The following is a 12,911-nucleotide window of genomic DNA, read 5'->3' as shown; positions in this document are numbered from 1 at the left end:
AGTGGGCTGCTGGGCGCCCACCTGAACAGGTGCTGCTTCCTCCCATGGGTTCAGCCCATCACTCCAGCACTGCTGCTCCGTACGTGGCTGTCAGGGCCCCAGGCAGTCACCGAGCCGGGCCCAGTCCTGCGCGGTGCCATGGCCGAGCCGCTCGCTGCACCTGCCGTGCCAAGGGGAGAGCGTCAGCAGAACCATGCTGGTCTTCGGGGCACCTTCCCTGCGCCCTCCCTTCAGCCCAGCGCTCTTCCATCTGCTAATTATGCACTTTAATGACAATAATCCTGTGAGAATGACTGATTAAGCAGCAGATAGCTCCAGCTATTCAGCATTAGCTTTCTTGAGCTGGAACTGTGCAAGAAATAACAGTTATAATGAGGTGATTTCTCTAGAGATGTTTGGAAAAAGGTCCTTTATTTTCTTTTGTCAATGGTCATCTTCTCCCTTCTTTGTCCATGGCTGGAATGGACAGACATTGCACAGGCATCTTTCTAGCAAAGCATTGGCAAATTCCTTCCTTTCAGTTAAGCAGTAGCTAAGCTACAAATGCTGATCAGAAGGAAACAGCAGTGTGGGTGTGGGGAGGAAAGAAACTGCATCTACTGACAAAGGACAGGAAAATTATTAATCTCTTTGCAGTTGAAGGCTCTGTGATCTGTGTGAGGTACTGTGCGTGTCACTGTGAGAGGAACCGGAGGTCCTGGTTTTTTTAGTCAATTTTTATTGACAAACATCAACGTGTAGAGGTGCATGGGAAAAGAACAGTGAATGTCTGGAATAAAGACTAATTTCAGATTTAACCAGATACTTCTGACCACTTCTGAGCTTTGCAGGCTTTAATTGTGTGGATGTGTACCGTGATGGGATTGCCTGGGAAAGGAAAGTTCCTTTGTGCTCTAGGGAACTTTTAACCTCCTGTAATGAATACAAAGTGGCATCTCCCTAAAAGTTCCTGCTTCCCTGGTCAACAGCTTCTCTATGGGGCCAGGCAAACACTAAGGAAAAGATGTGATGTTATCCAGAAGAGAAAATATTATGGCTTTTGCTTAACTTGCCACTGGAGCATCCTCTGTAATCTCCAGTCCCAGCAAAGAAGCATCTCTTTGCTGTACTCCTTGTTTCTGATTTGCATTTTTGCAGCTATTCGCTTACGCCTCTTTCTTCAATAGATGTTAGCAATTAAAAGCCTCTGCTTTTTCAGTTAGTTGTACCATTTCTTTCTATCTTAAACAGCAATCAGAAGCAAGGCTCAAAAATTTCTAAGAAAAAAGCGCTCCAAAGCCCAGCCGGAATTCCTCGACGAGGCTGAGCAGGGCTGGCACATGGACCGGGCTGACGGCCTGCTGGCACTTCGTGGTGCTGATCTCAGCCGTAGCACTGCAAATAGCGGGTGCCTTTGTTTCTGCTGCTGTACTTACTCTGAGAGCTCAGTGTGACAAGGCCCTGTTCTCCTCCCGCCAGTACCTGTGGGTTTTTAGCAGCTGATGAGCTCTAGAGAGAGACGGCGCTATGGGCTGCAAGGCAGCAGCGTGCTTTAATAAATTAAGAACACTTTCCCACTGTGAAAGTGATCCCAACTCCCTTCCGATTAGCTCCAAAGCCAAAAAGAAAAAAAAGGAAAAAAAAGACATTGATTTATGCCAGTGGAAGAGCTGACCTTAGATTTAAATTATTGAAAATCTCTGTTTAACGTTGTGAGTGCTCAGGAATTACAGTAGAAGGGTCAGAAGTACCTAGACAGATGAAGAGAATATTAGCTACAATTAGACACCGCAGAGTGCTGCGCGCTCATCTATCCAAGAACAGAGCGGCAGTCCCGTCTCGGCCCGCGCCGTCCCAGCACAGCGCTGTGTGCAGCCACATGGCACCGCTGGGCCTGCGAGGAGGGCCGCCCCTGGCACTCGCACGACTGACTGACTGCCCCCACACAGCGGGTAAAAAGTTGAAATGGCATGAGGCAGTTTTACTGCAGCCAATGTGACGTATACAGAGCACCTCCAGATGCGTTCGCCCTCGCTGCGGTTGCCATGACAGTGCCTTGTAGTAAAAGCCAACCAAACAAATAAGCGGACTCTCCGCCCACAGCAACTGCTGCAAACGTACTATGCAGAAATTAGATGTTGCATTTTAGCGGGGAGATGGCGAAGAGTGCTGCTGACATTTAAAAAAAAAGTCATTTGATTTTTCCGTAAACCATATATTGCAGTATCATCAGAGTATGCCTAAAAGAACTGAAGTGTATCGCTTCTGATGATGGTATTCAAAAGGAAAGAGTAAGGAGGATGTGAAATAGTATCTGGTAATAGAAAATGTGCCATTTGTCTTCTTTACACAGATTTCACTTAAAATAAATGAAGTGAAATAGAAGAAGAGTCTTCCATTCCTATTTATCAGTTCTGGTAGCCAAAGGGTTTTAGGACTGTATTAATTGATAGTTGAGTTAAAGTCAGTAAAATCATAAAATAATAATAGGAAGGACTTTGAAATGGGTAATGAGAACTGCTGAACGGCGGAAAGCCCTCCAGGTGAGGAGAGCAATGAAAGGGTCAACGCTGCACCAGGAAAAGAGGGAAAATGAGGAGCAGTGAGTGCTGTGCCGGCACCTGCTGACCCACAGCGCCCACCACGTGCAGCTCTGAAGGCGAGCAGAGGTTCTGTTTGATAAAACAGCTCTTTATTCCTATTTCATATTCATTCATATTACTCACTTTAGCAGCCGCAGGTGCACTTTTCACCGTGTGGAAGCCAGATAACCATTTGTTTGTTTGAACAGTGGCCTTTAGCTGTTTGTGCCTGGAAATGTCATTAGGGAAAAACAGCATTCTGTTTTTCTGTGAGACCTCTAGTATTTCTGCTCAGACAGAAATACCCTGTGGGAAACTTTGCAGTGCTGTATGTCAGCAGGGCTAAGTGCAGAGCTATAGGATGACTCTTATCTGGAATTCCAGAATCAGATCTGTTCTGGCGTCTTTCCTAGAACGGACAGTTCTGGGGCTTCTTTCGCTGTCCTGGGACAGCCAACTGCTTAAGAGCAGGATTTCCCTGCACGCAGCGTGGCTGGGTGCAGCGATGTGCTGGCCAGGCTCGGCGCAGGGAGCGCTGCGGTGCTGCAGCTGTGTCTGCATGGCTGCCGGCGGGCTCTGGGCGCGGTGCTGGGCCACCGCTCAGTGGAAATGCTGCGCTCCTACCAGCACCTGCACTGAGGCTGCTTTGCTTCCTGCAAGCTGCGTTGCTGCCAGCCTGCTCCTGGGGCCCCTCTGTGGAGCTGTGCAGAGCACCAAGAAGCACCAGAGCACAGCCCAGAGCTCGGCACGTTGCGCCTTGGAGAGTGTCCATGGGACCGCGCATCTCAACCGAGGCACCTCCCAGTCTGATTATTGCTGGTTTCCTTCTAGTCTTTGTGTTCTTTCATTACACGCATAGTACCAGATTTATAAGTGCCATAAAGGAGTTGTTACAAGGAAAAGCAGGTCAGGAACTTGCTTCCAAAATGATCTCATAAATTGTGATTTTAAAAAATGTCACATTAGGCAGCTGCACTATCATTATATTGTTATTTCTAAAGAGAAATAAACAATGTAAAATTCTTGGTGATTCTGCCCTCTGAGCTAATGGTGTAGTTCCAGAAACCATAGGGGAGCACCGAGTGCTTTTACCAGTGCTGTGGAGGCTGACAGGGCTGAAGACAACAAAGAATATTCCCAGGTGTGTAGGTGAGGAGCTACCCCAAGGCCCGTCCTTCCATGGGGTGTTCAGTGAAAGAGCTCAAGTCAATACCGCATTGAAGGCTGCAGCCCTTCAATAACAAATCTTGTCTAAAGACCAGCAGGATTTTGCAAATTCAGAGTTCTTGGCACAGAAGCAAGAATCAGTTTTCTACTGCAAACTGAAGGCAGTGGGACTCGTGAAAACTATTTTTAGAAAAAAAATCCATCCCTCTTTCACGTTTGTCCTGTATATCCAAGCAGAGGCAACAAGCTGTAATCTAATCTCCCATTTCTTGGATGCTCTGTTTGGACAGTCAAGTCCAACAGCATGCTGCACCAGTGCATGGATGTGGGGTAGAAAGAAGCATTCGGGAAGCTGCTAGTTTACAGTTGGGGTCTCGTCAATAATTTACAGCTTACTAAGACTAAAAGCATCTTGTACCACAAATGGAATCAGTAGAGGAAGGCCACGTTCTCCCACTTTCCAAATCATGGGGTATGAGAGAAAAACAAAGATGTGGATGAAGGCTTTTCACTGGTAAAGCAGCATGTGCTGCGAGTAAGGATTAGAGGACATTCTGCTGCTCTTCTGTCGTAAGCCAGAACCCGCTCAGATCAAGATACAGTTTGATGCTGATGGATTTTGGCTTAAATCCATTGGTACTTTTTCTGGTTTGTTTAGAAAGTGCCATGGGGCATCCTCTCACTAACTGGACAATGTAACTTAGAAATTTATGCAAGCAGTGAGATGAGGTGTGAGGAACAGGAGCTGACCGCTGACCCTCCTGGGGGCTCCAGAGCTCAGATAAGCACCACCCGCCCTTCCCTGGAGGCTCAGGGCAGCAGCAATGGAGGAACTGCACTGCCACAGGCACTGCCAGCCCCAGCCTGTGCCGGAGGGTGTGGGGCTGAGCAAGCTCAAGGCTTGTGGCCCATTTTGCACAACTGGGGCAAATGGAACCAGGCTGAGCCTTAAGAGCACTTCCTTAGCTTGAAAATTAGAGTGCAGGGATGTGACCACCCAGCATTGTGGGGAACAGTCACTTTTGGGGTGACAAAAGAGGACATCGCATGTGCAAGGTCTCTGTGCTCCCATTGAGGGTCGGGCACCGCCAGCAGTTCTGTGGCCCCATCCTGCCTGGGCTGTGCTGTACCCTTCCCATCCCTGCCCTCCATCCATGTGGGAGGAGAGCCCTGGTGGCTGTTCTCCTCTGGCCCCAAGGCTGGTGCAGTGGGCAGATCAGCAGTGGGGAGGCCATGGCAGCCGTTTGTGGGCCCCACCAGGTCCCCCAGCTCCGCAGCTGCCAGGCTCTCTGAGGGTTTGTTTGAACCACAGGAAACAGGACTCTTCCCCATTCCTTCCCAAGGCCCCGTCCCCAGTTGTCTGATTTAGAGCATAAACTGGCTTTTAAATATTCCTCTGTACTAACTCTCTAACCCCTTCCCATCAAAATGAAGCTGATCCCCAGGATTTTTGGTAAAGCCTCAGTGAGACCACTGACATTTTTCATGTTAACTTTCAGGAAGCGAGTAATTTTTTTAAAATCACCTAACTCCTCTTTTGTTAAACAAGCAAACACAAAACCATGCATGCAGGCACCACCAGCCTGTACTGCGCGCTGTGCTCCCACGTGTCGGTCCTGCTCCAGCTGCCAGGAGCAATGTGCACGTCCCCACCTGGGGAGCGCCGCGCAGGACGGCTCCGTGTGAGCAGCCCTCTGCAGGCTGCCCCAACACCGTGAGGTCTGCCAGCAGGCCAGAGTGAGATGGGCACCATAGTGCTCCGTGTGCTCTGCTGGTCAATGGGGCAGCCCAGGAGGGCTTCCCAAGTTTGCTCCTTCCTTCCTTCCTTCTAGCAAGAAGTGTGCTTGCTGCAGGATGTATCAGATTGCGAAGTTAACTTTGACACTGATATGGTGTTAAAGCTCTTGAATTATGGTGGTGATCAAGCAGAAAAAAAGAAATCTTTATACAGAGATGGCAAGGAGATGGGGAAATGGTGTAAGGTGTGAACTGTAATCACACGGAGTTAAAAAGACGCAGGCTTACACTGTGCGCAGAAGCCAACACAACATAGGAGCTGTTTTGCAGCTGGTAATAATTTGGCTTCAGAAGTGGAAGGTGATGCCACAGAGCAGAGCTGCAGTGTGAGCATGGGGGCTGCCAGCGCTCGAGTGCATTCAGTCACTGCAGCTCTCTCACCAGATGTGCCACTTGCTTAAGACCAATCTGCTAGCACGGGTAGGTGGAAAGCTGGGAAACAGTACTGTTGGAGGCACAGCAGCCTATGAAGAGGGCTGCAGAGCAGCCTGCAGGAGGCAGCTGGTCCCGGAGCATTTGTTGTCAGACAGACTTGGGAAATGCTCGGAGGCATCTGGGAGCAGAAGGCACAGCGGCTGCCTGGTGCTGCTCTGGGAGCTCCTGCCTATCTCAGCAACAGAAACAACCAGGCTGTGGTTCTGTGCCAGTGGGGAAAAGAAGCAAACATACGTGCGTACAGTCCTACATTTTACTTGTACGTACAGATACCTACATGTATGCATCCTATTCCACAGAGGGACGCGTACTCAAGAGACCTGCAAGTGCGTACAGCCCTCTGTCGCTATTCAGTGATAATCTACACCCAATTAGCAAACAGAATTCTTGGCCCTAGAAAGTATTTTGCTCACTGATACACTGTAGGTGCATTACGTGCATCCCTGACACTCAGAACTGAAACACCCCGCAGATGGTGCAGTACGTGCAATTTCAAAAAGAAACAAACCAACCCACAAAACAATCGCCAGCACTGCGGTTCTGTGGCTGTGGGTTTAAGTTTTCCAAGAGCTTGTTGTAGACAGTGTACCATAGATTGATTTTTTTTCTCATCCCACCATAGCTGGAGATATTTTCCTGCGTGCTCGGTAATCTGCTGGAATTAAAACACCACGCAGATCTGTAACTACATCACTGCATTTAGGCAGCATCTTTCATAAAACCCTCAATCCCAATCCCTGCGGCATCCACCCACTGCACACCGTTGATCTGTAGCCGGCACGGCGACGCTTCAGAAACCGTCCAGGGGAGCAGAGCCTCCCGCCTGCCTCTCCCCACACACATCGCATCCCTTCCGACTTTCCAAGTCCAATATTTGTGGATGCTCAGAAAAGGGCATCTCGGCAGGAAACGGCGTTCTTTAAGAGAAAGGCAGCTGAGCTTTGCGTACGCCGCGGACAAACGCACCGGCCGCAGCAGCCACGGAAGCCGCACGGCAAAGCCCCGGCGCTGCAAAAAGTTGCCCGGTAATTACTGCCTCGGGGCCGGTTGACGAGCAGCCCGCAGAAGCGGCCAACGCGGCCGCGTAAGGAAACGAGGAGAAACCTCACCTGCGCTCCGCGGCCGGGGAATCCCCGTTTCGGTGAGGCGCGGTCCCGGCCGACCCGGCGGGTATCCGAGAGCCGCGGCGCCGCTCCCGCAGGCGGCCGATCCGTGCCGCGCTGCGCGCCGACCCCGCGCCGCGGAGCCGCGCCGCCCCGCGCTCGCCCCGCCCGCCGCGCCGCCCGCCAGCCGCCGCCCGCACATGCCCGCTGCGCGCCGCTCCCGCGGACGCCGGGGCAGGGCAGGGCCGGGCCGCGCCGCCCCGCCCGCGCTCCGCAGGGCGCCCTCGGCGGCGACGGTCCGCAGCCTCCGCAGCCCGTCGCCGTGCGGGTGTCGGTGCGCGCGCGGATCTGCGGGGCGGGGGAGCGGCCGAGGGGCGCTGCCGCTCCGCGCGGGGGCGGCTCCGCGGGGCTCCGCCCTGCCCGGGGGTCCCCGAGCCGCCCGGCGGGAGCTGCGGGGCGTCGTTGCGGGCGGGCCGATCTGCGGCGCTGCACGCGCAGCTCCTCCGTGCCGCCGTCTCGCGTGAAGAGTTACCCATTCCTTTTAAAAACGTCCGTCCTTGTGTGGGGATGGGCGGCCGCCGTACGGCTGCGTGTGCTTTTGGGGCACCTCGGAAGCTTCGCATCTTTAAGTCGGGCTTTGGGCCGGAGCGCGGGGCTCGGGGCGGCCGTAACGCTGGGAGTGCCGGGGAGGGGGGCCGGGGGGGCGGCTTTTGTCTGCGGAGAAACCCCTCATCGCGGGCAGGAGGTCCTAGGAGCAGGTTTGCAGCAGCTGTCGTGTGCAGAAATTGAAGAAGGAAAATTAAAGGGTTTCAAGCTGTTACAGCTTTCCTATGAATTTGCCGATCCTTCAGGCTCAATAAGATGGGGAAATGAACAGCTAATACACTTGCTCTTAGCAAACATTTTCTGGGACTGAATATGTTGGTAGGGCTGCAGCTGTGCAGCGGATTTGGAGTTGTGAGTAACCAAGAATCTGGACACGGGTTGGAATTTTAACACGCCAATGTCTGGAGATGTTCTCTCACTCAGTAAGCCGTGCATCTGCAGCCCATCCAGCCTTTAAATGTGTGTGCGTACAGCTTGAAGGTTGCGAAAGTTGGAAATTAATTTTACTGAAATTAATCAAATCTTTAACGTAATGACATTTTTCATTGTACTGGTAGGTAGGGGCCTAAATCAGCGGGATTGCAGGAATCTGCCAGGTGAAGCAGCAGCAGGAAATGAAGTTCAGAACAGTCAATGTCAGAGAAACGATGCTGAGAATTTCCCAGCTCCTGGATCAGCCTGCGAAGTGTCAGCAGTACGACACGCGTCCCGGGCAGCAGCAGCCAGCTGTCCTTCCGCACAGATCATGGAACCGTTCGTGTTCCGCTCGTTTGTTCGAGACCCAAACCGGCACCGTTTCTCAGCATCTGCAGGGACGGCAGGGCTGTGACATGCGCAGTGCTGGCTGGTTCTGTGCCCCCCGGTGCTGCCCCTGCCTGCAGCTGCACCCTGAGTGCGGGACGCTGCCTGGGCCGCCGTGCTGCCCGGGAGGAGCTCCGCTCTGTGCTGGTGCAGCTGTGAGTCACTGTAAAGAGTGAGCGGTGAGGGGCAGGCAGGCGTTGGATAACTGTGAATAACGGCCTTCAGCATCCGTGGGCATTGGTTGTGCTGCAGCGGTGCTCAGAGCAGAGCTGAGAGGTACGGCGTGCTGTGTGGGAAGAGGCACAACGCAGCACTTGTTGGGAAGGGACTGACTGTGTCACGCGTTCTCAGACCCGGAGCTGCAGGACATGGTTGTGTTTTTGTCTTCTCATCTCTGGCATCCTGTTGTGTATGAGAAGTTGTGCCGAGATAAGGCCCACGTAAGTGCCTGCTGCAGCTCTTGTTGAATTACAAGGGAAGCGGATCGGATCCTGAATGTGAGATTATCTGATGGCTTCTGGCAAAAATACTGTAAAAATGAGCAAAGGAAACATTAAAAGCTGGGCAGTTTGTGCATGTGAAAAAAAAGTTTAATAACACTACGACAAAGGGGGCAAAAAGTAGGAAAACAAAGCACATATGTGTTATGGTCTCGTTGTGAAATCAGTCATTTGGTGGAATGAATGGCAGTCAGAAGCACTCCACAGCTGAGTAAAATCGTGAGCACTTTGTTTCTCTGCTTGATACCTCTGCTTGTTTGTTGCACAAAATACAGCACGGAAATTCTGCAGTAGTGGCATTGCTTTTAGAAGCCTGTTGTGGAAGCAGTTCCTGTGCTGAATGGCTCCAGCTTTCAGTCACTTCAGGTAACAGCCGCAGCTGTATGGGTACGGAGACCACGGATGGGTTTTTGTTGGTGTGGTTTCAAGAAATGATCTGAAAGACTGTGTGGTTTCATAAATGAAAGTAATGTGCAAAATAGTTATCTCGTTTTTTTTAATTATCCTGAGTAGTCAGGGGTTAGGCACTGCATGTGATGCTTACCTATGATTTTCAGTTATTTCATGAAATGACTGAGCAGAGCAGCCCTTGAGCGTGGTGGTTGACAACATTGCTCTTTTTTCAGAATTGGTGATTTCACAGTATAAATGTCATATGATGCTTAGTATAGGGAAAACCATTAAGTCCAACTACTGGCAAACATCCATATGGTTTTGGAGCTGCTGGTATTTCAGCTGCCATGCACAGTGTTTGTTGAGGACTTGGCAGATCTGTGATGAATCCCTGTTTCCTCAGACATCCCCCTGAATTTGCTTTAGCCGTGAGAGAAAGGCAGATGCTAGGATGGTGCTCATCTGTATAGCAGCAGTGTGATTTACAAAGAGCCCGGTTGCAGCACATTGGATGCCCTGTGCGTGCAGTTCTGCAGCGTGGCTCCGCACAGTGCGGTGCAGGAGGGCACAGTGCAGATCAGCCCGCTGCTCTGGAGTTCCCTCTGAACTGCTGGGGCACAGCTCTGCAGTGCGGGGCTGTGGAAGGACAGACGCTGTGCCTACTGACATGTGCTTGAAGGGAAGAGCCTTTGGAAGATAAATGAGCAGAACAAAAAGGAGAACATGCGTGAGGGTTTGGAACACATTTCTAGTGTCTGAGTGGAGGTGAAATGCGCTGCAAATACAGGAGATGTAGTAAGGAAGAGTTGTGTTAATTTTCCAAATTCTGAAGGAATTTGAAATGTGAAAGTGGACTTTCTGCTTCAGTGAGGATTGCTGTAACTACAGCTGCTGCTGTTGCTGCTCAACTGCTGGTTAAAGACTGAAGTGTGCTGTGAAAGAACACGTAAACGTGATGAGTTTTGGCCAGTGTTGCTGCTTTAGAGGTCGCTGCTGTTTTGTTTCACAGTTTGGACAGGACATCACATGAAGCAGCGAGGGGAAGCTTCCAAGTAAACAAAGTGGTGGTGGCTCTGCACACGTGGGTAGGCCGTGCATCCCATCGCTGCCGGGCAGATCACCCGGAGCACGGGAGCGTGGTTCAGCTGGACATGGGGAACGACGGCTTTTGTGAACGGTTCAGCAGCAAGCTTGCAGGTGGCTGCCAGGCGGCCCTGGCAGGCTGATGGCAAGCTTCTGAAATGAGGAGGGGGGACTGTGTCACACTCGAACTTGTTGCTGTTCCCTTACTGCAGGCACATATTATGTTTTGTTACAGTTCTTGTCGTGTTTCATTTACGTTCATGTAAGTTCCACAGATATTTATATATTTTTTGGAGAAGTGCCAACCGCACAGATGGCGATTGCACGTACTGCTGCCCACGGCAGTGGTGGTGCTGTGGTTGCCATCCCTGGGAAGAGAAACACAACTGGTGGAACAGAGCCGAGGTGGTGACGTGGCTTTTCTTCAGCAGTGGCAGGGAATGAGACAGCTCGGTGCTGCCGGTGCAGAGGGGAGGAGCGGGGATCGGCACAGGTCCTATGTGAAGCACACGGGCACGTGGCAGTGACTTCTGGGAGAGAATTTGTGGCTAGCTTTGCAGCAAAAATGAACATTTAGCTGATCTCTGCCAGTCTTTGTGCTTTCGGCTTCATGCAAAAGCAACTAAATATAGGGATCGTTTGAACTGACCTTAAAGATACAATGGTGACGCAAAGGAATTATTCTTAAGTGGCTGAGAAAAGTAAATTTGCTAAAAGCGCTACTCAGAGATTCAGACTCAAATAACAGAGTAGCACTTCTGGTTTGCTAATGGATTGTGCTCTGCAATATGTGTTCGGAAAACATACCGTTCTATGAACCCGTAATCTTTGAGGTGATTCGATTGTGGTCTGGGGACTAACAGCCCTCATTACAGAGATTGCCTGAGCTACAGCAGAGCCACGTGCCACACCGTGAGCAGGCTGAGGAGCGGAGCAGGGAGCGGTGAGGGTGGGCAGCCTGGCTGCAGGGAGCCCGGCCTGGGGGAGCACAGCCTGGGGGAGTGCAGGCCTCGGGCAGGTGGGCACCAACCTCGGTGACTGCGGAATGGGGAAAACAGCGTGTTGGCAATCACAGCACGTGGACCTGAGGGCTTCCTGCTGTTTGAGTGCCTTCAAACGTAACTGGAATGTCTGTTCCTTCCTGCCATTGTGTCCAACCGGAGAGTCCCTTTGTGCTGGGCTCAGGGAGAGGCACGGTCCCTGCCCCGAGCAGATTGCTGTCTTTGTCCTTTCTCTGTGAGTGGTTTCCAGCCTCAGAAAACACATTCAGCTTAAAGTCGTGATGTTTTCCCAAGTGCTGCCTTTTGATGTCTTGCACCTGTGTTATCTTTTGCTTGCAGCTGTTTGCGGAGGAGAAGGAAGGGCATAGTGCCTGCAGCTCCACCAGGACTCTGTGCTGTGACCAGGATAGGGCAGGCCCTGCTCTGCTCTGCTCTGTTTGCTCTGCAGGGGTTGCTCCCCTGCTCAGACCCAGGGCTGCACTTCAGTGGAGGCTCAATTGGAGGTGCTCGTAGCTTCCATCAAGTGAGCTGCTTCTGTTACTGCCTGAAGGCTCAAGCTTCTGAATGGTGTAAGTAATAGCTGCTTCTTTATTTTTAGTGGACGATAATAAACTTGAGTATGTAGAAAGTCGCCAGAGTAATAAACATTTGAATGCCTGAATGTCTGTACCATAAACACCATCAGTGCCTCTCAGAAGCCTTTGTAGCCTCTGCAGATTCTGCAGAGAAAAGCACTGGACTCGATGATTCATTATCAGGAAGTGGCAGCAGCAATTAGTGAGCCCTGGGTGTCCAGCACAGCCACGACTGCACTGATTCAGACATTAAATGAAGTCAGGGTATCAGGATGCAGTGCGGTGCGCTTTGCAGGCTGGCCTTACTGCTACCACCGCCTTTCTCCAGCTTTGAAGAGAGACGTCGCTGAGTCACAGCAATGTCTGCTGTCATTGGTGCCCATGAATTAGGTTATTGAGTTGGCCAGTTAGGTTTTCTGTGGCAAAAGCTGTCCCTCCAGTTTTAAGTGCATCACAAGCAACAACTGTGGCAAAGCATCAGAGATGGATCCAGAGAGTCGAGGATCACAAAGGAAGGATGAGGGGCGGTGTCATGAAGAGATGTGGAAGGATAGGTGGTAGAGAAGCAGGGAGCTGGAGGTGATCAGCGGAACCAGCAGGCATCGGCGATGTGCAAAGCAGGCTTCTGTGTGTGCGTGGTTGCCTGGTGGTTTGCAAAGAGTGCAATGGATCTACGTAAGGAAATAAGAACAGCGCTGTTAGCGACAGTCAAATAGAGGAGCACTCCTTAGGGAAATGCAACGAAACCTTTTCTCAGATGTCCGCAACACCACTTTCCTGTACCTGCACATAACGTCAGTGTACCCAAAGGATGTGAGAACTCTTTCATTCAGAACTGTTTGGGTAACTCACGTTGAATTGTGCTCTTAGATACCCTCACACAAACGAG

The 12,911-nt window shown here is 51.3% G+C and overlaps 1 protein-coding gene and 1 long non-coding RNA gene across 2 annotated transcripts in view; one reads left to right on the top strand and one right to left on the bottom strand.

Annotated features, from left to right (window-relative positions):
- LOC109370657 (uncharacterized) overlaps window positions 1–12,040 on the top strand; it is a 69,418-nt gene extending 57,378 nt beyond the window's left edge. The window contains exon 4 of the long non-coding RNA XR_014887590.1: window positions 11,787–12,040. This is a non-coding gene — a long non-coding RNA (uncharacterized LOC109370657). The remainder of the gene's footprint in view (window positions 1–11,786) is intronic.
- Window positions 25–7,708, bottom strand: LOC146543045 (uncharacterized). The gene is made up of 2 exons (XM_085240791.1): window positions 7,070–7,708; window positions 25–160 (listed from the first exon to the last, which is right to left on the bottom strand). Exons 1-2 carry the CDS (start codon window positions 7,684–7,686, stop codon window positions 91–93), a joined length of 687 nt encoding a protein of 228 aa, XP_085096917.1. The 5' UTR covers window positions 7,687–7,708; the 3' UTR covers window positions 25–90.
- Window positions 12,041–12,911: the final 871 nt, after the last annotated feature.

This window comes from Meleagris gallopavo, chromosome 21 (assembly GCF_905368555.1).
Source record: "Meleagris gallopavo chromosome 21, MGAL_WU_HG_1.1, whole genome shotgun sequence".
In the NCBI taxonomy this organism is placed as follows: domain Eukaryota; kingdom Metazoa; phylum Chordata; class Aves; order Galliformes; family Phasianidae; genus Meleagris; species Meleagris gallopavo.
Note: the sequence above shows the minus strand (reverse complement) of the source record. Positions and strands in the feature narration are given on the sequence as shown.